Source organism: Melospiza melodia, unplaced genomic scaffold (genome assembly GCF_035770615.1).
Source record: "Melospiza melodia melodia isolate bMelMel2 unplaced genomic scaffold, bMelMel2.pri scaffold_138, whole genome shotgun sequence".
In the NCBI taxonomy this organism is placed as follows: Eukaryota; Metazoa; Chordata; class Aves; order Passeriformes; family Passerellidae; genus Melospiza; species Melospiza melodia.
The window spans coordinates 222,684-249,231 of NW_026948509.1; the positions used below are offsets into that span (position 1 = coordinate 222,684).

Here is a 26,548-nt window from a genome sequence, read left to right on the forward strand (position 1 = left end):
CCCGCGAGTGGGCGGAGACGCCGCTTGGCTCCGCCCCAAGAGGCGTGCTCGGGGCGTGACCTAGACATGCCAAGCTGGAGTGGGCGTGGCCAGCAGAGAGGAGGCACCAGACTTGGGGGGGGCCCATAATTGAGGCGCTTCTGTTTAATTAGCGGGATCGCCATTAATTAAGGACTCCCCTCTAATAGGGGGGGCCCTCCTGACCGAGGACCCCTCCCCAGACACACACACACACGGGGGGGTGGGGCAGTGTGACAGCAGCTGGGGGCTCCCCGGGGCGGGGACACCCCCCAAATGTGGGGAGAGGGCTGTGATTGTCCATTTGGGGAGGGGGCGCGCCCCCAAATCCCCCTACGGGATTTGACCCCGCGCCTTCAGGTCGGGAGCCGAGCGCTGGCGGCGGACCCGGGGCGGGGGCGGGGACCCCCCATCCAGAGACCCCCTGCGGGGCCGCCCCGAGTGGGGAGGGGGCTGCAGTGAGGGGAGGGGGCTGTTGTCAGCTTGGGGGGCGTCCCCCGCGGCCCCTGCCCAGGCCAGGCGGTGCTGGGGGTTGCTCTTGAAGGGGAAGCGCAGCTTGGGGTCCTGCTGGAAGCGCGGGGGGCGCCGGGGGGGCTGCAGGAGGGGCTGCGGACCCCCGCCCGCCATCAGCCGCGCCTGCTCCTGGCGCAGCCAGCGCAGCCGCCCCCGCCGGAACGCCGGGTCCTGCTCCATCAAACGGCACAGCCGCGCCGCCGCCGCCCCCGGGGGCGAGGGGGGGTCCGCGCGGGGCCGGGGGCGGCACGGGGAGGGGTCCCGGGGGGCGTCCTGGGGGGGCGGATCGGCATCGTCAGCGTCGTCCTGAGAGGGGATTGAGAGGGGGGGTTAGAGGGGTCTGGGGGGGGCACGGGGGGATTAGAGGGGTCTGGGGGGGGCACAGGGGGGTTAGAGGGGTCTGGGGGGGCCACGGGGTGGGGGTTAGAGGGGTCTGGGGGGCTGTGGGGCTGGGAGAGGGGGAACTGTGGGGTGTCAGGGGATGGGGCACTCGGGGTGTCAGGGGGCTCCGTGCATCTCTCAGGGTCTCCTTGGCTCCCTCTGGGTCTCTGTGGGGTTCCCCGTGTCCCTCAGGGTCCCTCCCCATGTCAGTCTGTCCGTGCTCACCAGGGGGATGGGGATGACGCGCTCCATCTGCCCCACGCGGTCACGCAGGGCCCGGATCTGCTCGTCCTTGGCGCTGTTCTGGCGCCGCACCTCGCTCAGGATCCCGGCCAGCCTGTCCAGGTGCAGCCGCAGCCCCTCCACCTCGCTCACCTGGCACACAGGTGTGCATTTTATCAAAAATCCTTTCTTTTATCAAAAACCCTTCCCTCATGTGCCTGAGCTCGCTCCAGATCCCCCCAGCCTGTCCAGGTGCAGCTGCAGCTCCTCCTCCTCCCGCCACACTCACCTGCTCACCGCCTTCATCCTTCTCCTCCTCCTCGCGCAGCCGCGGTGCCGGCTCCAGGCTGGGCTCGGTGCTGACCCTCGGGGCTGGCGATGATGATGATGATGATGATGACGATGACGATGATGATGTCCCCGGGCCCCGGCGGCGCTGCGGGATCTGGTAGACGCGCAGCGGCTCCCGGCGCCCGGCCCGGCGCGGCCCCGAGGGCACCACGGAGGGCACCGGGAGCGGCCGGCAGCCCGGCCCGGGGCACGGAGGGGGCTCGGGGCACACGGGGGCCTCGGGGGGCTGCGGGGAGATGGGACAGAGATGGGGGAGAGGCTCCAAGGAGGCGGGGGAGCCCGGGGGGACACCCCGGAGACCCCCGAGACACGTTCAGGACAGTCATGAGACACTGAGGGGACCCAGGAGACACCCAGGAACCACCAGGATTCCCAAACGCCCCCCGTGCCCCCCCTCACCTGTGTCTGCTCCGACCCCTCCTTGTCCCCCTGGGGTTGGTTCTGCAGCTCCTGCAGCCTGGGCAGGGGGGGACACGCAGGGTGAGCCCCTCCAGGGCTGATCCCGGGGGTCCCCAGGCCCCGTGCCCACCTGTGCAGGGGTCTGGGGACCCGTGCCCACCTGTGCAGGCGCATGTCGATGCCCTGCTGCTCCAGCAGCTCCCTCTGGGCCAGGTTCCAGTCCAGGGGGGGCCCTGGGGACGCCCCCCGCTCGCGCTGCCGCCGCGCCTGCTCGGGGTGCGTGAAGCGGAACACGTGGTTCTGCCCCAAAATCAGCCTGCTCCCTGAGATGGAGGTGGTTAGAGGGGATTTCAGGGGAGATTTGGGCAGGTTCTGCCCAAAAATCAGCCTGTTCCCTGCGTTTGGGGGGTCACAGAGGGGATTTGGGGGAGATTTGGGCAGGTTCTTCCCCAAAATGAGGGTTGGGAAGGGGGTTAGGGGGGTCACAGAGGGGATTTGGGGCAGATCTGGGCAGGGTCACAGGGAGTTTTGGGTGGATTTAGCTGGAAAATGGGGCTTTGAGGGCGTCATAACAAACTCCAGAGAAAATCTGGGGGCGACACAAGATTTATCAGTGGTCAAAGAGAATTTGGGGGGAAAAGTTGGGATTTTGGGGGGGTTTCAAGTGAGAGCCACGTGGATCTTGGGCACAGGGGGATTTTGGGGACACACACAGGGATTTGGGGGGCTTTGGGGGTCCCTACCCGACTTGAGCACCACCGGCTCCGTCACCTGCTTCCCGTTGACGTAGGTCTCAGCCCCCTCACACGGCTCCAGCGTCACCACAGCTTCAGGGGGGGACAACAAGGCGAGGGGGGGTCACCTCCGTGCTGAGGGAACCCCAAATCCCACCCAAACCACCCCAAAATCCCCCCAGGAGCCTCGCGGTACCTGGGGGGGCCGTGCTGACCTGCTCCAATTGCAGCATTTTGGGGAGAAATGGGGTAAAAAAGGAGTTAATCTGTGCCAGGAGGGGGCTGGGCAAGGGAGGGCAGCCCAAAATCCGGCAGGGCACCCCCAGAATCCATCAGGGACCCCCCAAAATCCATCAGGGACCCCCCCAACACCCCGTACCTTCCCCCGAGGAGGGGTCGGGGCAGCTGCGGAAGAGGCAGTGCTGGTCCTGGATGGACGGTCCCGAGAGCTTGATGTCCACGTCCACCCGTCCCACCCTGCCCGGGGGGGAAAACACAAATTGGGGGGGGTCCCAAGGGGGGTCCTGAGGGGGTTTGGGGGTCCCACAGCCCCCCCACCCACCTGGTGATGCCGTCCTTGATGTGGTACAGGAGGCACTCGGACATCAGGGGGTCCTCGTTGAGGTTCACCAGGTGCGGGGTCTGTTTGGGGGGTTTGGGGGTAAAAAGGGGGGTCAGGGGTTGGGGGGGACCCTCACGGTGAGGCAAACCCCCCCCCCAATTTAAAAAAGTTAAAAATTTGCCTTTTTGGGGGAAAACACCCCGACAGTGCCGCCGTCCTCGCGCAGAGCCACCCCCATCTCGGCCAACAGCGCTTCCCTGGGGGGGGGCACAGGAATTTGGGGGGGAAAAGGAAATTTGGGGGGTTCAGGAATATTTTGTGGGGGCTCAGGAATATTTTGGGGGGGTTCAGGATCTTTTTGGGGGTCCAGGGCCCCCTCTCACCGCTCCAGCCTCAGCGCCTCCGTCCGTCTCAGCTTCTCCTCCCACGTCTCGTTCAGCTCGGCGATGATTTTTTCCGTTTCCTGGGTTGAAAAACAAATTTTGGGAGGGGTCCCCGTGGATTGGGGACCCCCTCAGGCTCCCCGAGGAGCAGGGGAGGGGTTTTGGGGGTTTTTTTTGGGGTTTTTTTGGGGGTTTTCACCTGCAGCCGCTCCATGGCCTCGGTGGGGCCCAGGGGGGGCTCCAGCCCCGGGTCCCCATTGAGGGTGGGGGGCGCCGTGCTGGGGGGGGCGCTGGAGGTGAGGGAGGGGTCGGTGAGGCCTGGGGGGAGATGGGGGGCTCTGCGTGAGGGGGGGGGGGCACCTGCTGCACCCCCAAATTCTCTCTGCAACTGACACCCCAAATCCGCCCCCCCTACAAAATCCCCTAAATCTGACCCCCAGACCCCACAAACCCCTTTAACCCTGTCCTCAAACCCCAAATCCCACCAAATCCCCCCTCAGAGCCCCCAAACGCCCCCAGATCCCCCCAAACCCCCTCACCCTGGGCGCTGAGCAGCTCAAACTCCCCAAATCCCCCCTAAAGCCCCTCAAAGCCCCCCAAACCTCCCCAAACCCCCCAGCCCCTCACCCTGGGCACTGAGCAGCTCCCGCAGCCTCTCAGGAGCCCTACAAGCCCCCAGATTTCCCCCAAACCCCTCACCCTGCGCGCTGAGCAGCTCCCGGAGCCGCGTCACCTCCCGGCGCAGCTCGCGGATCAGCCGCGCGTTCGGGTCCTCGTTGATCACCGCGTGGCACCGGATCTGCTTGGTGCGGTCCGCGTACCTGGAGGCACAAAACGGGGAAAAACGGGGAAAAAAGGGGAATAAGGGGGGTGGGATCAGCACCAGGACCCCTCAAACCGCCCCCCCCCCATGGCACCAGATCTGCTTAGTCTGGTCCACATACCTGGGGGCACAAAACAGGGAAAAACGGGGAAAAACGGGGAAAAAGGGGGGTGGGATCAGCGCCGGGACCCCCCCAAAACCCCCCCTGAGCCCCCTCCTCACCGCAGCGTGCTCAGCGTCTCCTCATAGCTGCAGTCAGCCGGGCTCAGCGCTGCGATCATGGCTGTGCGCGAGTTCCCTCCTGTTTATGTGCATTTATATTTATATAAACATTTATATATTTATATATAAATACATATAAGTTTATATCTACATAAATCTATATAAACAGGAGAGAACTAAATATATAAATATATATGCCTAATATGTAAAAACAATATATAAAAATTGTTAGATAATAAGTTATTTAAAAATAATGGATATATTTAAATAATATATATAAAATAATATATATTTATACATATAATACATATAAGAATTATTTTATATATAACAAAATATATAAAATAATGTAGATTAATATATAAATACATATAAATATGAGAGAACTAAACATATAAATATATATAATAATATATAAAAACTATTTTGTATATAATAAAAATTATTCTAAAAAATCATATATAAACAATATATATAAAACAATATAATATATATTTACATATAATATATAAAAGTTATTTAACATATAGTAAAATTATATATGTAAATAATATACATAAATAAATATGTATTTAAAAAACCACATATATTTCTACATATATATACATAAATATCCCGAGCCACCCAAAATATTTTGGTTATTCAGTAGTTGTTTAGATAAAAGGACTCTGTAATCACCTGTAAATTGTGGTGTACATTTGGCAGCTATGCCACAACAAATACAAACAAACACACATTTTCTAACTTTAAGCTGTCAAAGAGTTTTTGTCCCTCACAGCTGGATATCGGTACTACATCAATATCCATATTTTGGTGCTAGATAAATATCCGCATTTTCAATAAATCAAACCCACCCAGGTTCTCCTTCAGCAGCCACGTCAGCACCGAGTCCCGGTACGGGATGAACTCCGGCTTCTTCTTCTTGCTGGTCTGCCCAGGAGGATGAGGAGGGTGGTGAGGAAGGTCGTGAGGGGTCCCCAAAAACAGAGGGGACCCCCCCGGGGGTGGGGGACCCCAGACTCACCGCCTCGGCCAGGGCAGAGATGACCTTGCCCAGCGTGGTCAGGGACTTGTTGATGTTGGCGCCTTCCTGGGGAGGAGGAGGAGGGGAGGAAGGCTCAGGAGGGCTCTGGGGGGCAGGGGGGAGTGGCCCCCTCTTTTTTGGGGGTCCCAGCCCCTCTTTTTTGGGGGTCCCAGCCCACCTTGAGGCGGATGCCCTTGGCCCCCGAGGCGTCGGCGCGTTCGCTGCCCGCCAGGTCCACCAGGGAGATGCGGCTGACCTGAGGGGATTTGGGGGAAATTTGGGGGTGTTTGCGGAATTCTGGGGGTGATTTGAGGGAGCGGAGAGAATTGCGGAGTGCTGGATGAAGATAACGGCGAATTTTGGGGGATTCAGGAGATTTCGGGGGGATTTCAGGGTGATTTTTGGGGGATTTCAAGGGACTTTCAGGGGATGATTTCAGGGTGATTTCAGGGTGATTTCAGCGGATTTCAGGGTGACCCAGAACTGGTGTGGGATGGATTTGGAGGTCACTCCAGGCCCCCCCGACCTTCTCAGTGGCCAGCTCGCTGAGCGGGTCCTGGCGGCGCTGGCTGAACACGATGCTGAACACGGCGTGCGAGCGGCTGCTGGTCTCGTTCATGTTGGTGGCCGCCACCGTCCTGCAGGGGACCGGGACGGGACCCTCGGTGCCTGGGGGTGGTTCTGGGGGGTCCAGGCCGCCCCCACACCCCGCCCTGCCCACACCTGGCCTTGTTGCCGCTGTCCATGAGGTCGGCGATGTCGGCGAAGGAGGCCACGGCCAGGCGGGACAGGTCCTGCACGTAGGGCCCGAGCAGGGGGTGCTCCCGCACCCGCAGCCCCCCGCGGCTCTTGGGGTTCAGCAGGTCCCGCACGCGCTCACAGTAGATCTCCAGGTAGCTCACCTGGGGGGGAGACAGGCTCAGGAGGGACCCCAAAACTCAGGGGGGGTCGGGGGTGAATGATCCAAACCGGGGGGCAAATCGATGGGGATTTTGGGGGGATTTCAGGGGGGTTTCAGGGGAGTTTCAGGGGGTGATTTCAGGGGGGAAATCCCCAAAATGGTGACAGGGGAAACTCCCAAAGTGCTCAGCTGAGCCCCCAAAATGTTGGGGTGGCTGAGCCCCCAAAATGTTGGGGGGGGTGGCAGATGAACCTGCAAACTGTTGTGGGGGGCGTCTGGTGACTCTGTAGGACTCAGTGTCTGAACTTTGGCGTCTGAGCACCCAAATTGCCCAAGCGGGGGTGTCTGCAATCCAGGGGTCACGCTCTGACCCCCCAAACCCCCCTGACCCCATGAGACCCTCCCCAAACTCACCTCCACAGAGAACGACAGCTCCGGCGACCCTTCCCGAGCCATGCGGGCGAACAGGTCCTCGCAGAGCTGCGGGAGAGGAGGAACCTTGAGCCGGGATCCGGGGGGCTCCAGCCCTTCCCGAGCCCCCCCGGAGCCCCCCCGGCCCCCGGACCTGCGGGATGATGCCGCGCTGCCCCGGCTCCTGCCGCCCCATCATGGTGTAGGACTTGCCGGCACCCGTCTGGCCGTAGGCGAGGATGCAGACGTTGTAGCCCTCGAAGGCGTGGGCCAGCATCTCCTCGCCGATGTCCTGGTACACGCGGCGCTGCGAGGCGAAGTTGGGGTCCTCCTCCTGCGGGGGGGGGGGGGACACACTCAGGGACCAGCCCCTCTTTTTTGGGGTCCCAGCCCCTCTTTCTGGGGGTCCCAAACCCTCTTTTTTGGGGTCCGAGCCCCCCAGAGCCCCCCGAGCACTCACCGAGGTGTGGGACCAGTAGGAGTAGTCGAAGGTGAAGTGTTTGGTGCCGTCCTTGGGGAGCTTGGGGTTGGTGATGCCTGTGGGGTGGGGGGGTGACACCGGGGTTGGGGTGACCCCCCCACATCAGCCTCACCCCTCCCAGCACCCTCACCCCCCCCAAAACCCTCCCCGTTGCTATTTTTAGCCCAGGGCAGCTGCACTCCGGGCCCGGGGCCAGCACGGGACAAGGACGGGGACAAGGGGGGGGGTCCCATATCGTGATTGCCCCCACCCCTCACCCCTGGGGGTCCCTCCCCTGTCCGGCCCCCCCCCAGGGACGCCCCCCACTCACAGGTGGTGTTCCCCTGCATCTGGATGACACACTTGGCCTGGCGGCTGCTCTCCCTGGCGCTGAAGGGCCGGACCCGCACCGCCACCTTCACCGAGGCGCCCGCCATGCCCGCGACAGCCTCAGCCTGTCGCGACAGAGCGGCGTCACCGCCCCCTCCCCTCCCGTCACCGCCACCCCTCGGCCAGGTGTGTGTGCCAGGTGTGTGTGCGACCCCCGGGCAGGGCAGGGCAGGGCAGGGCAGGGCAGGGCAGGGCAGGGGGGCTCCGTGTCCCTCCCCCGGTGCCGCCCAAGGAGAGCCCTAAAAATAAACCCGGGGGCGGTTCACGAAAAATAAAAACCAATAAATAATAATAAAAAAATATATAAATAAATAAAAATATAAAAATACAAATACAATAAATATGGATATATAAAAATAAATACAAATACAGGCAAATATATAAATATAAGAATATAAATTATATACACATATAAATATATATACATATGTATAAATATAAAACAAAATAAAAATAATAAAATTTAAAATAATAATATGAAAAATAATGAAAATAAAAATAAAATATGTAAATATATAAGTATAATTATAAATATGAAAAATATAAGTATATAAATATACATATACACTTACGCTTATATATAAATAAAAATTATATATAAATATAAATATATAAAATCAAATAAGAATAATAATTAAAAAAAAAATAGAAAATGAAACCGGGGGAGAGGGTGAGCAAAGAGTCCCCAGTCCCCGGTCCCAACCCTCCCCAGCGCACCCCAAAATTCAGGGGGAGCCCCGGCAGGGTCAGAGGTCAGGGATGGGGGCACAGGGAGGGATTTGGGGCAGGGGGGTGCGATTCCTCCCTGCTTTCCCCCCCTCAAATCCCAGGTGACTCCAGGTCAGCATAAACAGCACATGACACCCCCGAGCGTCACGGAGCCCCCGGGACGCCCCAAACCCCCTTCCCACACCCCCAGGACCCCCAAACCCGCCCCTACTCCCCTGTGAGCCCCCCGAATTTGCTCCCGGACCCCCGACACCCCCCAGGCTCTCGCCGTTCCCGCTCACCGGCCCCGCGGTGCCGCATCCCCTCGTCCCGGGGGGGTCCGAGGGGGGCCCGGGGGTGTCCCGGGGAGTTCCCGGCCGTTCCTGGAGAGTTCCGAGGGGGTCCCGGGGAGTCCTGGCGTTTCCCGGGGGGTTCCCGGGAGTGTTCCGGGGGTTCCTGGTGGGTTCTTGGGGGGTTCCGGGGGGTTTCTCGGGGGTTCCGGGAATGTTCCGGAAGTTTCCCAGTCGTTCCCGGGGCTCCGCGGCGGCTCCGGGGCTGCGGCCGCGCCCGGGCCCGGCGGGGCGGGGCTGGGCCGGGGCGGGGCCGGGGCCTGGGGCGTGGCGCGAGGGGCGGGGATCATGCCCCGCCCTTTCTTAAAAGGGCAACGCTGTACAGATGGGGCCCACATCTGGAGCGGCTTTTCCCGCGTTTTTACCTCAGGATTTCCCCCTCATGTTTCTCTCTCCTTTTTCCCTCAGGGTTGTGTTTTCCCCATTTTTTAACTCACACTTTTGTCTTCTTTCCTCCATTTTCTTTTCGTTTTTTTCTTTCTCTTTTCTTTGTAAAAACTTTAGGTTTCCCTACATTTTTTTTTGCCAGAAAGACTCCAAATCCTTAAAATGCCCCAAAAAGACAGCCCCTAAATCCTCAAAATGGCTCCAAAATCGCCTCAAGAAAGTTTATTTTCAGTACTAATGGTATTTTTCATGCAGTTGGAAGCCTTATTTCAGAGTCGTGTAGTCTGAGAGTACAACTGGTGGTATAATCGTAAAGTTTATTGTGTTGGCAGGACAGAACGCGTGTGATTCGCCCCTACAATCATAAAAGGAGAGTGACAGCAAGGGAATTGCACAATTTAATTAACAAAGTTCATCGCGCCACATCGCCCCGCCCACACGACCCCGAATGCCCCCACCCCAACCACGCCCCTTTATGCGCTAGCCACGCCCTCTCCCGGCGGCGCGCTGACCACGCCCCCTTGCGCGCTGACGTCAGGCGCCGGCGGCGCTGGCCCGCGGCGGGCGGGAAGATGGCGGCGGGCGGCGGGGGCGGGGGCGGCGGCGGCGGCGGCGGCCCTGAGGCGCCAGGTGGGGCCGGGGGGGCCGGGGCGGGGCCGGGGGCGGGGCCGGCACCGTGTGGGGCGGGGGTGGGGGTTGGGGGGGTTCCGGTGGGGGGGGGCCGCTGTGGGGCGGAGATGTGGGGCGGAGATGGGGGGGCGGTGGGCGGGGCTTGGGGGGGCTGTGGGAGGAGATGTGGGGGGGCAGTGGGGCAGAGATATGGGGCGCCATGAGCGGGGGATGTGGGGGCAATGGGCAGAGATGTGGGGGCGCCATGAGCGGGGGATGTGGGGGCAATGGGGCAGAGATGTGGGGGCGCCATGAGCGGGGGATGTGGGGGCAATGGGGCAGAGATGTGGGGGGCAGTGGCACAGAGATGTGTGGGGCGATGGGGGAGATATGTGGGGTGCGATGGGCAAGGGGATGTGGCGATACAGTCCCCTGTCGCCCCATTGTCCCCATCAGCTGTTTCTGGGGGTCCCTGATCCCCTGTCCCCCGATGTCACCCTGCAGTCCTCCACCCCATCAGCCATTTTGGGGTCCCTCCCCTGTCCCCCGCCCTGTCACCCATTTATTTTGGGCGTCCCTGCAGGTTGCAGCCCTTGCTGTGCCCCCCTCGGGGAGCCCTGAGGCCCCACACGCCCCCCGAGATGAGCAGCAAGGACCCCCCCGAGGTCTCAGGTGAGGGCAGGGGGACACGGGGGGGGGACACAGGGGACACTGGGGGGACACTGGGGGGGTGCTGGGGACAGGGAGGGGACACAGGTGACACCGAGCCCTCCCCCCCAGCAGAGAGGGGACACCTGAAGGTTTTCCTGCCCCGGAAGCTGGTGGAGTGTCTGCCCAAATGTCCCGTGCTGCCCAAGGAGCAGCTGCGCTGGAACACCAACGAGGTGGGCACTGGTGGGCACTGGGGGGCACGGGAATGGGGATGGGAGGGACTGGAGCTGTGGGGACACAGAAGGGGCATCAAAGGGACACAGGAGGGGGCTTGGCTGGGGATGGGGGCAAAATGTGGGACAGGGGCAGGACAGGGGACACCAGGACCACGGAACACCAGGGGTGGCACAGCAGACTGGTGCGAGGGCTGAGGGACAGGGGACACAAACTTGTCACTTGTCACCTGTCCCCCTCCCCAGGAGATTGCCTCGTACCTCATCACCTTTGAGAAACACGACGAGTGGCTCTCGTGCTCCCCCAAAACCAGGTCTGGGGATGCCCTGAGGGGCTGGGGGTGGCCTGGGGGCTCCCGGGGGACTCCCGGGGACCCCCTGACCCCGTGTCCAGGCCGCAGAACGGGTCGGTGATCCTGTACAACCGGAAGAAAGTCAAGTACCGCAAGGATGGCTACTGCTGGAAGAAACGCAAGGATGGCAAAACCACCCGCGAGGACCACATGAAGCTGAAGGTGCAAGGAGTGGAGGTAGGGGGACCCCAAGCACAGCCTCCCCCCTCCCCAAAAAACCACCTGGTGTCCCACAGAAAGCACCCATTGCCCTAAAGGTGCTCATGGTTCGGGTGTGGGCAGCTGGGGATGCAGCTGAGGGGGCGTCAGGACACACAAAGGGGGGACAGAGGGTGCTGGGTGCCCTCAAGCGACAGTTTTGGGGTGCTGGGGACACCCAGTGGGTAGTTTAGGTGGTCCAAGGTTCCCAGTTGGGGGTTTGGGGGTGTTGGGAGATGCCCAAAATGGGGTTTGGGGGTGCCAGGACCAGCAGGGGTTGGTTTGGGGGCATCTATCTGCTGCAGCCCAGGCAGCTTGAGAGTCTGGCTTGCATGTGAGACCCCCACAGGCTGCAAGGACCCCCCAAAATCTGTCAGAGCCCCCCCAATCCCTGCCGTGTCCCCCGCCAGTGCCTCTACGGCTGCTACGTGCACTCCTCCATCGTGCCCACCTTCCACCGCCGCTGCTACTGGCTGCTGCAGGTAACTGGGGAGGGGGCCAGGACCCCCCCGGGACCCCCTGGGACCCTCCCAGGACCCTCCCAGGACCCCCCCAACCCGCTGTGTCCCCCCAGAACCCCGACATCGTGCTGGTGCACTACCTGAACGTGCCGGCCATGGAGGAGTGCGGCCGGGGCTGCGCCCCCCGGCTCTGCAGCCCCCCGCTCTGCTCGGGGGCCCCCCCGCTCTGCGACCCCCGCGAGTGGCTCAAGTGGTCCCAGGAGGAGCTGGTGGCTCAGCTGCGCCCATGTGTGAGTGGGGGGCTGCCCTGGGGGGTTTGACCTCAGAGCGGCTGGGGCAGTGGGAGGGAGGGACACCAAAATCCTCATTTTTCGGCAGATTTGTTGGTTTCTTTATGAAACTTGGCAGGGGTAAAGTGGGCCTGGGAGGGGGAGGACACCCCAAACCCAGTTCTAGAGGAATTTTGTGCCTTCCCACAGGATGGAGTGGGTGGGGGCTCTGTGGGGCTGCTTTGGGGGGTCAGGGAGGGCGTGCCCCCCCAGCTCTTTGTCTGAGGGGTTCCCCCCTCAGTCCTGCAGTCCATGGGATGAAGTGGGGCCGTGGCAATGGGGGGCAAATCAGAGGGTGGGGGCTCTGTGGGCTGTTTTGGGGGGCTGGGCAGGGACTGCGGGGCTGTTTTGGGGGGTCAGGGAGGGGCGTGCCCCCCAGCCGTGTTTCTGAGGGGTTCCCCCTCAGTCCTGCAGTCCATGGGTGAAGTGGGGCTGTGGCAATGGAGGGGAGATCAGAGGGTTTGGGGCTCTGTGGGCTGTTTTGGGGGGTCAGGAGGGCGTGCCCCCCAGCCGTGTTTCTGAGGCTTTTCCCCCCGTCCCGCAGTCCATGGGGTGAAGTGGGGCTGTGCAATGGCGGGGCCGCCCCCGGGCTGTCCCTGGAGCAGCTGGTGCAGCACGTCCTGGAGAGGCACCAGGCCCGGCCGCCCCCCCCGCACCCACGCCTGCCTCTGCGCCGGGGGGCTGGGTGAGACTGACCCCCCCGGGACCCCCGAAATCCCGGGGAAGCCCCCAAAACCCCGGGGAAACCCCCGGGACCCCAGGGGAACCCCCGGGGGAACTCCCCGCGACCCCTACAATCCCTGGGGAACCCCCCAAAGCCCCGGGAAACCCACTGGGACCCCCAAAATCCCTTGAGAATCCCCCAACGCGCCAGGGAACCCCCCGGGACCCCCAAAGAGCCCCTGGGACCCCAGAACAGCCCACTTGTGACCCCAAAATCCCCCGTGCGACCCCAAAATCCCCATGTGACCCCCAAATCTGCCCCCCCCCCGCCCCCCAAATCTGCCCCCCGCTAACCCCCCCCGTTTTTGCCCCCCCAGGCACCCCCGGCCATAAGTGCAGCAGCACCAAGCACCGAATCATCTCCCCAAAATTGGAACGGGCGGGGGTCGCCGCCCCCCCTGGGGACCCCCACCCCAAACCCGCCCCCTCCTCCCCGGACACCACCCAGCCCTCCCCGGCGCCCCCCGAGGGACCCCCGCGACCCTTCCCTTTTCCCCCCTCCTCATCCTCCTCCTCCTCGGCGGGTGCTGGGGGGGCTCTGCCCCTGCTGGTGGTCGCCAGTTTAGGGGGTGGGGGCGCGGCGGCGCCGGGGGGTCCCGAGCAGCCCCTGGGGCTGACCCCGAGCCAGCACCTGGTGGGGACCCCCGAGGGGTCGTGCCCCACGGCGCCGCCCCCGCTGCAGCCCCCCGCCGCCGCCTTCGACCCCGACTGCTTCCTCAACAGCCCCCGCCGCGGGCAGACCTACGGCTGCGAGGCCGACCCCCCCCCCGGCGCGCCCCCCCCGGCCCCCCCAAAACCTGCAGCAGCAGGAGGAGGAGGAGGAGGAGGGAGAGGAGGAAGGAAAGCGGGGGGCTGCAGCCCCGGACCCCCTCCCCGCCGCCGCGCCCCCTCCCCAGCCCGCCTTCCCCCTGCCCTTCCCCGAGCTGCTTGCTGGGCGGTGGGGGCGACACGGGGGGGGTCCCCCCGACCCTGCGCGACCCCGCCCACGCCCCCCCCCCCACCACCAGCTCCCCTCCTCCCCCTCGGGCCCCCCCAGCGACCCCCCCCCCGCCGTGGCCATCACCGATTTCTCCCCGGAGTGGTCGTACCCCGAGGTGAGCGATTTGGGGAGGGGGTGCTCTCCCCCAGACCCCCCTCCTGCCCACCCCGGGGGTCCCCGGTGACCCCCCCGGTGTGCCCCCCCCCAGGGCGGGGTCAAGGTGCTGATCACGGGGCCCTGGGGGGACCCCGGTGCCTCCTACTCGTGTCTGTTCGACCGCACCTCGGTGCCCGCCGCGCTGGTCCAGCCGGGCGTGCTGCGCTGCTACTGCCCCCGTGAGTGCCCCCCGCCCCATTTCCCGCTGCGCCCCCTCCCCACGGGGTCCGCCGGTGCTCTGACCCCCCCTCTCCGTGTCCGTGTGTCCGTCCGCAGCCCACGAGGCCGGCGTGGCCGCCCTGCGCGTGGCCTGTCCCCCCCCGGCTGCTCTCGGCCGCGGCCCCGTTCGAGTACCGGGCGCGGGGGGCGGCCCCCGGGGCACAGCTGGACTGGCTGGCGCTGGACGGTGAGTGGGGGGCCCCCGGGACCCCCCCAGAACGGGACAGACCCGAACACCGGGGTTCATTTTGGGGTCCTGTTGTGGCGACCCCAGGCCCGCCCCTCTCTCCGTGGAGTGGCGCTCTTTGGGGTCAGGGCGTTTGGGGGGGCTCTGTCCGTCAGGGCGCCCCCCCTCAGGCAGTGCCCCCGCTCTGCAGAGGCCCAGTTCCGTCTGTCCATCCTGGAGCGCCTGGAGCAGCTGGAGACGCGTCTGGGGGCCCTGCCCCCCCCGCAGGGGGCTCCCTCCGAGACCCCCCCCGAGCAGGTGAGGCCGTCCCTGGTCCTCTGTGTCCCCTGATGTCCCCAGATGTCCCCACTGTGCCCCCCATGTCCCCTGACATTCCCTGCTGTCCCCACTGTGCCCCCCATGTCCCCAGATGTCCCCACTGTGCCCCCCATGTCCCCAGATGTCCCCACTGTGCCCCCCATGTCCCCTGATATCCCCAGATGTCCCCACTGTGCCCCCCATGTCCCCAGATGTCCCCACTGTGCCCCCCATGTCCCCTGATGTCCCCTGATGTCCCCACTGTGCCCCCCATGTCCCCAGATGTCCCCTGATGTTCCCTCTGTGTCTGTCACGTCCCCTGATGTCCCCAGATGTCCCCACTGTGCCCTCCATGTCCCCTGACATTCCCTGATGTCCCCCACTGTGCCCCCATGTCCCCTGACATTCCCTGCTGTCCCCAGGGGCCGGGCTCCTCCTTCGAGGCGCGGGTGGTGGCCGTCTGCGAGGCCATGATGGCGCGGCCGGGCTGGTCAGCGGGGACAGCGCCGGGGACAGCGGGGGCCTCGCTGCTGGCGCACGGGTGACGTTCCGTGGGATGACTCTGCTGCACCTGGCGGCTGCCCAGGGCTACGCCAGCCTGGTGGAGGCTCTGCGGCGCTGGCGGTGAGCAGGGGACACCTGGGGGCACCTGGGGACACCTGGGGACACCTGGGGCAGTGTCCCCAAGCAGAGGTGACCCTCCCCAGCCTGTGTCCCCTGCTGTCCCTGCAGGGCGCTGGCAGTGGAGAGCCTGGAGCTGGAGCAGGAGATCGACCCCCTCAACGTGGACCATTTCTCCTGCACCCCCCTGGTGAGGGGACACTGGGGACATTGGGGGACACTGTGGTGGTGACACTGTGGCAGGGCTGGCAGTGCATCCCAAGGTCATGGGGCACAGCGTGGTGTCTCAGGCAGGGCTGGGGGATACCCAGGGGTGGGCACCTGGACACAAGTGACGCCCTGGGGACAGCGCTGTGCCCTCGTTGTCCCCAGATGTGGGCGTGCGCCCTGGGGCACCGGGAGGCGGCGGAGCGGCTGTGCCGCTGGGACCGGCGGGCGCTGGCCGTCCCCGACACCCTGGGCCGGCTGCCCCTGGCCCTGGCCCGTGCCCGCGGCCACCTGGCCCTTGTCACCCGCCTGGAGGAGCTGCAGGTGTCACCCGTGTCCCCTCGCTGCCACCTGCCCGGCCTGCGCGTCCCCTCCCCGCTGTCCGCCAGCCCCGACACAGGTATGGCCCCCTTGTGTCCTCCCTGTTCTCTGGAACTCTGTCCTGGTGTCACTGTGTCCTGTCCCTGGTCACCACCCCCTGGTGTGGTCACTGTCCCTTCGCTGTCACTGTCCCTTCTCTGTCACTGTCCCCATATCCTCCCCCATCCCCTTCTGTGTGCCTCCAGGGCCCCCTCCAGCCTTCCCCCATGTCCCCTGCTGTCCCCTGTCCTCCCCCAGCATCTTTGTGTCCCTGGGATGTCCCCATGGTGTCCCCTGTCCTCTTGCCATGTCCCATATGTCCCCCATGTCCCTTGTCCTCCTGCCATGTCCTCCATGTCCCCTCGAGGTGTGTCTCCCCATCACTAACCCCCCCGTCCCTGCCGTGTCCCCGTGTCCCCAGGGCTGAGCACAGCCAGCAGCCTCTCGTCCCCCTCGGGGCTCTCCGAGGGTCCCGGCTCCGTCCCGCTGCCCCCCGGCCCCCCCGGGCCCCCTGACGATGACGCCTGGGGGGTGGCAGTGCCCCCCAGCCCCCCTGAGGACGCCCTGGCCCCGCCCTCTGAAGCCCTGCAGGTAAAGGAGGGGGGACAGGGGGGCAGAGTCCTGGTGTCCCCAGGCCGAGGTGGGGACACAGACCCCCGATGTCCCCCTGTGTCGCCAGGCCGGGGTGGTGACGCCCCTTGTCCTTTGTCCCCAGGCCGAGGTGGTGACCCTGGCCCGCCAGATCATCGAGGCCACCCCCGAGCGCATCAAGCAGGAGGCGCCGGGGGGGCCCCCGGGGGCACTGGGAGCACTGGGAGCACCGGGAGGGACCCCGGGCACAGCGGGGACAGCGGGGACAGCGGGGACAGCGGGGCTGGGCGCTGCCATGGCCTGGCTGGCCACCTACCTGGAGAGCGTGGACCGGCCCCCCGCACCTGGGCACAGGTACCCCGGGCTGGGGGGGGTCCAGGAGGGTACCCCGGGCTGGGGGGGGCCAGGGGGGCACCCTCAGCTCCCCGGGGGGGTCACCCCCAGTCAGCAGCACCCCGAGGGGGTCTCGGGGATCCCCTTGGGAGGGTCCTGTGCTACTGCAGTGTCTCCATGGGGCGGGGGGGGGAGTCTCCCACATCCTCCACAGAGTCCCCCTGGGGGCACCCCCTGGTCCCTGGGTGACAGCCTGTGACACTCCTGGGTGTGTCCCCCCCCACCGCCCGTCCCCCTGACCCTCCTGTGCATGCCCCACCCCCCCCAGGGCAGCTGGGGACATTTGGTGACACTCAGATCCCCTCCGGTGTGTGTCCCACCCTGGGTGTGTCCCTCCCCGTCCCCCTGACCCTGCCATGTGTGTGTCCCCCCCAGGGCAGAGGTGGCCTCCTCGCGGGGGTCCCCGGGGGTCCCCGAGCGGCCGCCCCCCCCCTCGGCGGCGGGCTGGGCCGAGTTCCTGAACGCCTCCGGGGGGGCCCGGGGCGAGGGGGGGGGCCGTGGCCCTGCTGACCCTCAGCGACCAGGAGCAGCACGAGCTCTACGAGGCCGCGCGGCTCGTCCAGGGGGCCTTCCGCAAGTACCGGGTGGGTGCCCCCTCCCTGCACCCCAAAACACCCCTGGGGCCCCCCCGGGGGCTCCCCGGCCCCGCTGACCCCCCAAACCCCCCCGGGTCCCCCCAGGGCCGGAGGCTGAAGGAGCAGCAGGAGCTGGCGGCCGCCGTCATCCAGCGCTGCTACCGCAAGTACAAACAGGTACCCCAAAACCCCCGGGACCCCTCCCAGGCACCCCCCAGAGCCCCGGGGACCCCAAACCCCCAGGGACCACGCAGAACCCCCCTAACCCTCTATCTCTGCCCCACAAGCTGACCTGGATCGCTCTGAAGGTAACAGGGACTGTGTTGGGGTCACTCAGATGTTTGGGGCTGTTTTGGGGTCACCCAGGTGTTTGTTTGGGGCTGTTTTGTGTTTTGGGGTCACCCAGGTGTTTTTGACGCAGGGGTGCTGTGACACTGGGGTGACCCTGGTGACACTGGTGTCCCTTGCAGTTCGCGCTGTTCCAGTGGATGACGCAGGGGTGCTGGGACACTGGGGTGACACTGGGGTCTCTGTTTGAGGGTGCTGTGACACCGTTGTGTCCCCGTGTCCCCCCCAGTTCGCGCTGTTCCAGCGGATGACGCAGGCCGCCATCCTGATCCAGAGCAAGTTCCGCAGCTACGCGGAGCAGAAGCGCTTCCAGCGCCGCCGGCGGGCGGCCGTGCTGATCCAGCAGCGCTTCCGCAGCCTCCGCCAGCACCGGTGCGGCCCGGGGGGCTCCCGGGGGGCGTGGGGGGCACGGGGCGGGGGGCACGGGGGTCTCACCTGCCCCTTCCATCCCCCCCAGGAGCACCTTCCTCACCCTCAAGCAGGACCAGGCAGCGCGGAAGATCATGAGGTTCCTGCGGCGCTGCCGCCACCGGTACGGGCACAGGGAGAGGGAGGGGACAGGGGAGGATGTTCCCAGGGCTGTGGGTGCAGAGTCCCAAAAAAGCCTGATCCCACCCCAAATTTGCGTGTCCCTGGCCCAGGATGGAGGAGCTGAAGCAGAACAAGGACGTGGAGAGTTTACAGACGCGGGGCCTGGCCTCGTGACCCCCCCACGGGGCTGGGGGACCCTCAGTGCCCCCCCCGCGGGGGGGAGCTCCCCTCGCTGTCCGCCCTCCCCAGGCGTGTCCGTGTGTCCGGCTGTCCCCGTGGGGAGGGGCAGGAGGGGGCAGAGCCGCCCCGCGCCCCCTCCCCATCGCCCCCCGCCCCTCCCCCGCATGCCCCCACCGACCCCCCCACCCCGTGGGGGCTCTTTGTACAAAGTTCCATTAAAAAACTACGAGGAAGCGGGAATAGAAAACGCGGTGAGTTTGTGTTTGTGGGTGGGGAGGGGACACTGGGGGGACATGGGGGAGAGGGGACACTGGGGGGACACGGGGAAGGGAAGGAGGGAGGGAGGGGACATCGCTGGGGGAACATGGCGGGGAGGGGACACTGGGGGGACATCGCTGGGGGCGCGGGAAGACCCCGCGGAGCTGGAGATACGGGCCCTTTAAATACAGGCCACGCCCTCTGGGCCAGACCACGCCTCCTAGGCCGGGCCACGTCCTCTGGCCTGCCACGCCCGTTCCTCGCTCCGCCCAGGCCCCTTCTACGTCCCCGGACGTGATGACGCAGGCGGACGCCGGGGACGTGTCCCGCGCGCGGCGCCGACGTTACGCATCGCCCCGTCGCAAGATGGCGGAGCTGGACTTGCTGGGCTCCATCCTCAACTCCATGGAGCGGCCACCCGCCGCGGCCGACGGCGAGACGCGGCGCCGGGCGCGCGGTCAGCAGGGCCAGGGAGGGCGCGGAGGCTCCGTGGCAGCGGCTCTGGGCGGGGAGCGGCGCGTCCCGGCCCGTCCCGGCCTTTCGCCCTCAGAACCCCCCCCACCCCCGGCGTCCGCCCTCAGGCGAGACCCCGCCCCCAGCGCCATTGGCACGCCCTCGCGGTGCTGATTGACAGCGGGGGCCGTCTGGCCACGCCCCCGGCATGTCCCCCGTGTGGCGCTGTTGGTTGCAGGCCACGCCCCTGCTCCGGTCAGAGGGCGCAGGCCCCGCCCCCTCCGCCCCCCGAGAGTTTTTTGGGGGTCCCCAGAGGTTTTGGGGTTCCCCTGATGTGTTTTTGGGGTTCCCCTCTCCGTGACCCCCCCTGTTCCCTCCAGAACAAGCCGCTCGCATGAAGAAGCTGCAGGAGCAGGAGAAGCGCCAGAAAGTCGAGTTCAGGAAGAGGGTGAGTGGAGGGGCTGTGCATTGCTGGGGCAGTCTGGGGGGCTCCCCTGCCCTGTCCGTGCATCCCCCCTGCCCTGTCCGTCTGTTCCCCCCCCCAGCCTGTCCGTCTGTCCCCAGATGGAGCAGGAGGTGTCCCAGTTCATCCAGGCCACGGGGGAGCCCCGACGCCGCTTCCAGCCCATGACCAAGATCGAGAGGAGCATCCTGTGAGCACTGGGGAAACTGGGAGGAACTGGGGAGGCACTGAGGGAGTAGTGGGGGGCACTGGGGCGGTACTGGGGGCATACTGGGGGCACTGGGAGGGCACTGGGGACACTGAGGGTGTACTGGGGCAGCTGGGGAGCCCCCTGGGGAGGGCAGGGACACCCCCAGGGCCCCCCAGTGCCAGCAGCTCCCCGCTGTCCCCTCAGGCACGACGTGGCCGAGGTGGCCGGGCTGACATCATTCTCCTTCGGGGACGACGAGGACAGCCGCTACGTGATGGTCTTCAAGAAGGTGGGGACGGCTGGGGGGCGTGCTGGGGGGGTGACAGGGCCCGGGGTGACACTGCTGTCCCCCCTGGGTGCTGGCTGTCCCCTGGGGGTTCCAGGGGAGGTGACAGAGCCCCGGTGACCCCTGTGTCCCCCCTGGGTGTCCCCCCTGGGTGCTGGCTGTCCCCTCGGGGTTCCAGGGGAGGTGACAGAGCCCCGGTGACCCCGCTGTCCCCCCCGGTGTCCCCGTCCCCCCCAGGAGTTCGCACCCTCGGACGAGGAGCTGGAGGCGTACCGGCGGGGGGAGGAGTGGGACCCGGCCCGGGCCGAGGAGCGGCGCCGCCTCCGGGTAGGCGGGGTTTAGAGCGGGTGGGGTTTAACTGGGATATGGGTGGGGCTCAGCAGGGTGTGGCCAGGTGGGCAGGGCATGTAGGTATGATGGGGGAAGGGCTTACCTCGGTGTGGTGTGGGCTCAGTGGGTGTGGCCCTCGTGGGCGGGTCTTGTTGCTGACTGCTCACCTGCAGGAGCTGGCGGCACAGCAGGAGGAGGCGGAGCTTGAGTCTGGCCCCGCCCCTCCGGGCCCCCCCAACGATTACAAGGACAAATACCGGCACCTGATTGGCTGCGAGGCCGCCAAGGCCGCCGCCCGCACCATGGAGGCCAACAAGGCCTACGGCTGTGGTGAGAGGGGGGTCTGGGGGGTCCTGGGGGTATCCATGGGGCTTGGGCAGCCTGGGGGGGCTGGGGGGGTCGCTGAGGGTCCCTCCCGTGCCCGCAGTGCCCATGGCCAACAAGCGGGGTCCCGTGGAGGTCCTGGGGGGCTTGGGGGGGGTCTGGGTGTCTGGTCCTTTCCCCAGATACCTGTGCTGTGCAGGGGTGTCTGGGGGTCTCTGAGGGTCCCTGCTGTGCCCCCAGTGCCCGTGGCCAACAAGAGGGGTCCCATGGAGCCCCTGGGGGTCTCTGGGGGATTTGGGGTGTCCGGGGGGTCTCTGAGGGTCCCTGCTGTGCCCCCAGTGCCCGTGGCCAACAAGAGGGACACGCGCTCCATCGAGGAGGCCATGAACGAGATCCGGGCCAAGAAGCGCCTGCGGCAGGCGGAGGATGAGGGGGGGGCCGGGGGGGGCGCGGGGGGGCCCTGTGTGTGATGGGGGGAGGGGTGGGGGGGTTGACCCCCTCCCAGGGGTATTTAACAGCGGGGGGAGGGGGATGGGGCTGGCAGAGGGGCTGATAAAGAGCCTCGTTCTCCTGTCACGGTGCCCGTGTCTGCTTTGGCGGGGCGGTTTTGGGCAGGGGGGCACCCCCACATCCCAGATTGTGTGTGTGTGTGCATCCCACTCCCCAGAAAAAGCATGGGTCAGGAGCTCCTGGTACTTTACAAAGGTTTTTGGGGTGTAGGGACCCCCTTGGTGGGGGGGCCAGGATGCCCTTCCCCCTCCTTCTTGGCCCTGGGGGGTTTTGTGCCCCCCAAGTTGGCCCTGGGGGGTTTTGTGCCCTCCCAGCCTGGCCTCCAGTGCCAGCAGTGGCTCCCAGTTCCATCAGAGGCCCTCCCAGTTCCGTCCCAGTGCCCTGCAGTGCCTCCTCGTCCTGCTCGGTGTCACTCTCCTGCCTCCCAGTTCTGTCCCTGGGGTGTCCAGGCCCCAAATGCCTCCCGAGACCCCACACATGGATGCACCTTGGCCAAGGGTCCATGGGCATCCGGGCCCCAAGACCACCCCTCCAAATTCCTCTCCTTCCACGGGCAGAGGGACCCCGGTGCCCCCCCTCCACCTCCTGCCCTTTCCCACCCTTCCCCCACTGACTTTTCTGCAATTACCAGAAATTCGTGATGTGACCCCAAAACCCCATCACCTCCTGCCCTGGGGCCCTCCGTGTCCCCAACACTCCTGAGCGTGTCACCACAACCCTGAGCCCCCTGCACACCCCCAGGACCCCCCCTCACCCCAGCACCCTCCCTGCCCCTTGGCTGTGAACAAATCTCTGAGATTTCTGTGGGAATCCGGGGTCTCCTGGGTAGATTTGGGGGGCCCCGGGGTCAAGGCCAAAGTCTTGGGGGTCCCAGCCCAACCCTGGACCCCACAGACCGCCCCCAAAAATGGGGAGAACCCCCCATGTCCAGTGCCCTGAGCTGACCCCAAGCCCTCCCCCCCATCCCACGGGGGACCCTCAGCGACCCCAGACCCCCCTCAATTCCCGGGACACCCAGAGGGGCCCGGGGGGATTCGGGCCCTTCCCACGCGGTGCTGCCCCCCCCCGGAGGGACCGGGGTCCCATTCAGCCCCCGCCGGAGGAGGGAGAAAAGGGGCGGAGCCACTTGAGGGGGTCCCCACGTGTCGCCCCCGGGTCTGGGACTGTTTTTAGCCCCCGCAAAGAATAACGCGACCCCCAGCCGGGGGGGGATGGGGGTGCAGCGCCGCCCGAAGGCGCTGGGGGGAACAGCAGCCCCAGAGGGGAGGGGGCAGGCCGGGGCAGGGGGGCACACGATTTTGGGGGTGCAAAAGGTCCTTTTGGGGGGGGGGGGCTCAGCCCCCAAGGAGTCCCAGGGGTGGGGGAGGGGGGAGCTGAGCCCCATGGGCCCCACAGTGGGGGAGGGGCAGTGGCTTTGACCACTTCCCGGGGAAGTTCTCGCCGGGGGGGGGGGGGGGGCGGGGCCGGTCCTTTTGTGGTGGGGATGGAAGGGGCACCCCACGAGGCCTCGACCTCCGCCCCAGCCCCGTCCTGGGGGTGCCAGGACCCTCGGCCCCCCTCGCGGGAGGGGAGATGATCCCGAGCTCCTCGGTCCCCCCCCCCTCCGCTTTCCCCGTCCTCAACCGCCGAGCCCCTCCCCCACCCCGGGGCAGGAAGTGAAACCGCTGCCCCTCCCCCCGGAAAGTCCCGCCTGGGTCTGACTCAAACTGAGCCCCGCGGGGGGAGGGGCGGGGGTCCCGCGCCCCCCGACTCACACCGAGCTGTCGCGACCCCCCCCCTCCCCCCCTAGCGACCCCCTCGAGAGGCCCAGAGCGGGGCGCGGTGTCGCGATAAGGGCGTGTGTGTATCCCGGAATAACCGGGAATCGCGATATACAGGGAGGAGGCGCAATAACGAGGGATTCGTTATCAGTCTGGGGGGCTCACGAAACCCGTGGGGGTGTTGCGATAGCGAGGGAGGGGGTCGGAATAACAGGGAAGAGGGGGCACAATAAAGGGTGTGGGTCGCGATAATGGGGGGGATCCGATTTACGGAAGCGAGCTCCGGGATACTGAGGGAGGGTTCGAATTTCGAGGTGTCGTGATAATCGCGGGATGCAGAATAGGAAGGATCTGGATTGAGGGGTGCGGCGGGCGCAGCGGGGCAAGGGCTCGCGGGGAACGGGAGCGCCGGGATCGCGGTAACGGCGCGGGCCGGGCCATCGCGGGGGGCCGCAATGGGCGGGAGATGTCGCGATAGTGAGGGGAGGGTCGCGATAAAAAGCCCCCCCATTCCCCCCCCAGCCCCCCCAAAGCGGCGCGCGCCCTCGGCGGCACGCGGGACGTTCCGGCCCTTGGCTCTGCCCCCTTTAGCCCCGCCCCCGTGAGCCCCGCCCCCTGCGGCCCCTATGAAAACCGCCGCGCGGCGCCGCCGCCGGTCCTCCGCCGCCGCCGCGCCTCGACCGCACCGCGCAGGCGCCGAGCGAAAAGCCCGCCCCTTTCCCCGCCGAAAGCCCCGCCCCCCCGCGGAAGGCCCCGCCCCCCGCGCCCCGCCCGCCCGCCCCGCCGCCGCATGAGCGGGTGGGCGCCCTACGTGGAGACGCTGCTAGCGGACGGCACCTGCCAGGATGCCGCTATCGTCGGCTATCGCGACACCCCTGCCGTCTGGGCCGCCGCCCCCGGCAAGACCTTCGCCAATATCACGGTGAGCGGCGGGCGCCGGCGGGGCTGGGGGGGGCAGCGCGCTGAGGCGTTTCCCGCCCAAGCGCGCGGAGGGCGGGGGGACCCGGCGGCCTCTGAGAGGCGGGGCTGACCCCCCACCCCTCCCGCGACGGGCTCCGGGAAGGACAAAAAAGGGAGAAAAACGCAAAAGCGCCAGCGTGGAGCGGGGCGGGGGATGGGGGGGGGGGGGCTCGGGCGCTGCCCGCGGTGCCGGTACCGGGGGAAGGCCGCTACCGGGGGTCCCTGCAGGCCGGGGAGGGGCCCAGCGGAGGCGCAGCCCCCTCCTCAACCCCGCTCCGAGCGTTTCGGGGGGTCGCAGTTGGGCGGGGAAGGGGGGATGGGCGAGCACCACGTGCTCCAGCGACCTCCGTCCCCGGTTCCTGTCGCTTTTATGGCTCTGCCGGGAATGGACGGCGGGGGTCTCGTGGAGGGGGAGGTGGGGATGTGGAGGAACCCCTCCTCACTCAAAAACCCTCTAAAAATGCGCGGAATGCGGCCACTTCCCGGTGGAGGAGGGGCGGCCGGGGCTTCCTGTGGGGGAGGGGCGGCGCGCGCGCACCCCCCTTCCCCCCTCCCCACTTCCCCCACGGAAATTTGGGGGGAGGGAGAAATTTGGGGAAGCCCGTGGTGGGAAAGCGGGGGCTATCGAGCTCTGGTCCCTGTCTGGGGTCACGGGGGAGTTACGGGGGTCCCCGGGATGGGGGGGCACCCCAGGGACGTAGTCGGGGCTCATTGGGGTCCCCGGGTCTCGGCGGGGGTGTCTGGGTTCGGTGTGGGGTCCCGAGGCTGTTCGCTTGAGGGCTCCTTTCTGGGGTTCCTGCGGGGCTGCTTTTGGGGTTCCTGACCTGTTCTCCCCCGCGGCAGCAGCGGGTGGAAGTGCTGGCCTTGGAGGGTCCCGAGTTTGGGGAGGTTTGGGGGATCCCTGCATGCTCGGGCCCTCTTGTGGGGACTCCTCGGGGATCAGGGTTCTCTCATGGGGTCTTTGGCGGGAGTCACGGGGGTCCCGGGACACCTGGGTCCCTTTTATGGTCATGGAGTGGGAGTTATGAGAGTCCCTGTTTGCCGAGCGCCCTGCAGGGGCCCTGCCCGGGGCTTTGGCTTTGGGGGGTCCCTGGGTGGGGGTCTTTGGGGTTCCCCTGACCTGTCCCCACCCCATCCAGGCATTGGGGGTCCCTGGGTGTGGGTCTTTGGGGGTCCCCTTGGCCTGTCCCCACCTCTGCAGAGCGACAGGCTGTGATCAGGGGGGCTATAGCAGTTCCTCACGGGCGGCTCTGGGGGTCCGAGCTCTGTTTCTGGCGGTTCCCCACGGGTGGTTTGGGGGTCCGGGCTCGGTTCCTGACCCCTGTCCCCACAGCCAGCGGAGGTGGCGGCGCTGGTGGGCCCCGAGCGGGGCCCGCTGCTGGTGCAGGGGCTGACGCTGGGGGGGCTGCGCTGCTCCGTCATCCGCGACTCGCTGCTGGTGGAGGGCGAGCACAGCATGGACCTGCGCACCAAGGGGGCTGCTGGAGCGCCCACCTACAACATCACGGCTGCCATCACCAACAAGAGTGAGGGACCCTGCTGCTGACCCTGTCACCCCTGAAACTGCCCCCTGCCGCCCCTGCCACTGCCCCCTGTCACCCTTGCAGCTGCCCCATGTCACCCCTGCCACTCTGTGTCACGCCTGCCCACCTCCCTGTCACCCCTTGTCACCTAACCAGTTCCTGTGTCACTGCCCCCACCTCTCTGTCACCCTGTGTCACCTCCCTGTCACCCCATGTAACCTCCTGTCCCTCCAGTCCCTGTCACCCCCCATGACCCCAAGCCTCCCATGTGTTTTATGCCATCACAGTGTCACCCGGTGTCACTCCCAGCTCTTGTCACTCCCCAGGTGCCCCCCCTCCCCCAGTACCACCCTGTGTCCTCTCCCCTGCACAGCCACGTCACCTGCCCTGTCACCTCTGTCACCCCTGCCCTGCTTCCCGTTCCTGTCCCCCTCCCCTTTGACCCACAAATTACCCCGTGCTAAGTCCTGCCATCCCTCCACCCCTGCCCTGTCTTGTCTGGGGAGCCTTGGGGTGACCCCAGCCTTGTCCCCTTCTCCCCTTTGACCCAGCTCCCCACAACTTACCCTGTGCTGACTCCTGCCATTCCTTCATCCCTGCCCTTTTGCCCCCCATCTGTCTGTCTCGGGGTATGGGGAGCCTCGTGGTGACCCCCACCATGTCCCCATCTCTGCAGCCATCGTGCTGGCCATGGGCAAGGAGGGCGTGCACGGCGGCTGCGTCAACAAGAAATGCTACGAGATGGCCAACCACCTGCGGCGCAGCCAGTACTGAGGGGCTGGGGGCCACCCCGGGACCCCCAGGGACCCGCCAGGGACCCCCAGGGACCAGCCAGGGACCAGCAGGACCCCGTCCCCCTCCCCCTGCCCGCCCCCCGATGATCCCCGCTGCCGGCAGCAATAAAGTGCCCTTGTGGGGATCCCTGTGCCTCGGGGCTTTTGGGGTGGCGGGGAGCTTTGGGGTGCGGCTCTGCCTCCGCCCAGGGCGGGTGCCCGGGTCCAAGGGTGCTGCCGTGCCCTGGGGGGACAAAGTCCAGGCTGGGGCGGGGGTG

The 26,548-nt window shown here is 66.0% G+C and overlaps 4 protein-coding genes across 4 annotated transcripts; 3 read left to right on the top strand and 1 right to left on the bottom strand.

Moving 5' to 3' along the window:
• Window positions 1–112: 112 nt before the first annotated feature.
• Window positions 113–7,859, bottom strand: KIF1C (kinesin family member 1C). Its single transcript, XM_063182004.1, has 22 exons — window positions 7,736–7,859; window positions 7,405–7,481; window positions 7,099–7,278; window positions 6,948–7,013; window positions 6,356–6,534; window positions 6,159–6,270; window positions 5,811–5,888; window positions 5,633–5,698; window positions 5,463–5,538; window positions 4,609–4,687; window positions 4,263–4,384; window positions 3,763–3,881; window positions 3,564–3,643; window positions 3,362–3,437; window positions 3,181–3,260; window positions 2,998–3,095; window positions 2,628–2,711; window positions 2,045–2,207; window positions 1,885–1,942; window positions 1,424–1,711; window positions 1,138–1,287; window positions 113–837 (listed from the first exon to the last, which is right to left on the bottom strand). The coding sequence occupies exons 1-22, from the start codon at window positions 7,839–7,841 to the stop codon at window positions 352–354; spliced, it is 2,823 nt and encodes a 940-aa protein (XP_063038074.1). The 5' UTR covers window positions 7,842–7,859; the 3' UTR covers window positions 113–351.
• A 1,938-nt stretch (window positions 7,860–9,797) lies between these two features.
• On the top strand, window positions 9,798–18,560 carry CAMTA2 (calmodulin binding transcription activator 2). The gene is given in 29 exon segments (XM_063182003.1): window positions 9,798–9,869; window positions 10,432–10,520; window positions 10,629–10,732; window positions 10,979–11,046; window positions 11,127–11,262; window positions 11,694–11,765; window positions 11,858–12,032; window positions 12,618–12,640; window positions 12,643–12,717; window positions 12,719–12,758; window positions 13,114–13,580; window positions 13,693–13,890; window positions 13,984–14,110; window positions 14,208–14,257; window positions 14,259–14,337; window positions 14,528–14,634; window positions 15,057–15,174; window positions 15,177–15,258; window positions 15,367–15,445; window positions 15,628–15,862; window positions 16,244–16,413; window positions 16,538–16,767; window positions 17,182–17,299; window positions 17,301–17,390; window positions 17,487–17,558; window positions 17,669–17,689; window positions 17,959–18,101; window positions 18,187–18,261; window positions 18,371–18,560. Coding segments are annotated over 28 exon segments (3,249 nt in total). The 5' UTR covers window positions 9,798–9,869; window positions 10,432–10,489; the 3' UTR covers window positions 18,435–18,560.
• Window positions 18,561–18,980: 420 nt separating this feature from the next.
• SPAG7 (sperm associated antigen 7) lies at window positions 18,981–21,214 on the top strand. Its single transcript, XM_063181981.1, has 7 exons — window positions 18,981–19,155; window positions 19,532–19,599; window positions 19,716–19,804; window positions 20,009–20,093; window positions 20,328–20,417; window positions 20,594–20,750; window positions 21,084–21,214. Exons 1-7 carry the CDS (start codon window positions 18,996–18,998, stop codon window positions 21,212–21,214), a joined length of 780 nt encoding a protein of 259 aa, XP_063038051.1. The 5' UTR covers window positions 18,981–18,995.
• A 2,572-nt stretch (window positions 21,215–23,786) lies between these two features.
• On the top strand, window positions 23,787–26,416 carry PFN1 (profilin 1). The gene is made up of 3 exons (XM_063182007.1): window positions 23,787–23,936; window positions 25,308–25,500; window positions 26,174–26,416. The coding sequence occupies exons 1-3, from the start codon at window positions 23,805–23,807 to the stop codon at window positions 26,269–26,271; spliced, it is 423 nt and encodes a 140-aa protein (XP_063038077.1). The 5' UTR covers window positions 23,787–23,804; the 3' UTR covers window positions 26,272–26,416.
• Window positions 26,417–26,548: the final 132 nt, after the last annotated feature.

What these genes read in the sequence shown, in the direction of transcription:
- KIF1C (XM_063182004.1), bottom strand. Translation starts at nt 7,841, where the DNA reads ATGGCGGGCGCCTCGGTGAAGGTGGCGGTGCGGGTCCGGCCCTTCAGC. An exon ending in CGACCCCTCCTCGGGGGAAG is followed by an intron (nt 2,712 to 2,997) that starts GTACGGGGTGTT and finishes CCCCCCCTGAAG; the next exon opens with CTGTGGTGACGCTGGAGCCG. An exon ending in GCGTCATCCCCATCCCCCTG is followed by an intron (nt 838 to 1,137) that starts GTGAGCACGGAC and finishes ATCCCCTCTCAG; the next exon opens with GACGACGCTGACGATGCCGA.
- SPAG7 (XM_063181981.1), top strand. Translation starts at nt 18,996, where the DNA reads ATGACGCAGGCGGACGCCGGGGACGTGTCCCGCGCGCGGCGCCGACGT. An exon ending in AAGATCGAGAGGAGCATCCT is followed by an intron (nt 19,805 to 20,008) that starts GTGAGCACTGGG and finishes CTGTCCCCTCAG; the next exon opens with GCACGACGTGGCCGAGGTGG. An exon ending in AGGAGCGGCGCCGCCTCCGG is followed by an intron (nt 20,418 to 20,593) that starts GTAGGCGGGGTT and finishes GCTCACCTGCAG; the next exon opens with GAGCTGGCGGCACAGCAGGA.
- PFN1 (XM_063182007.1), top strand. Translation starts at nt 23,805, where the DNA reads ATGAGCGGGTGGGCGCCCTACGTGGAGACGCTGCTAGCGGACGGCACC. An exon ending in AGACCTTCGCCAATATCACG is followed by an intron (nt 23,937 to 25,307) that starts GTGAGCGGCGGG and finishes CTGTCCCCACAG; the next exon opens with CCAGCGGAGGTGGCGGCGCT. An exon ending in GGCTGCCATCACCAACAAGA is followed by an intron (nt 25,501 to 26,173) that starts GTGAGGGACCCT and finishes CCATCTCTGCAG; the next exon opens with CCATCGTGCTGGCCATGGGC.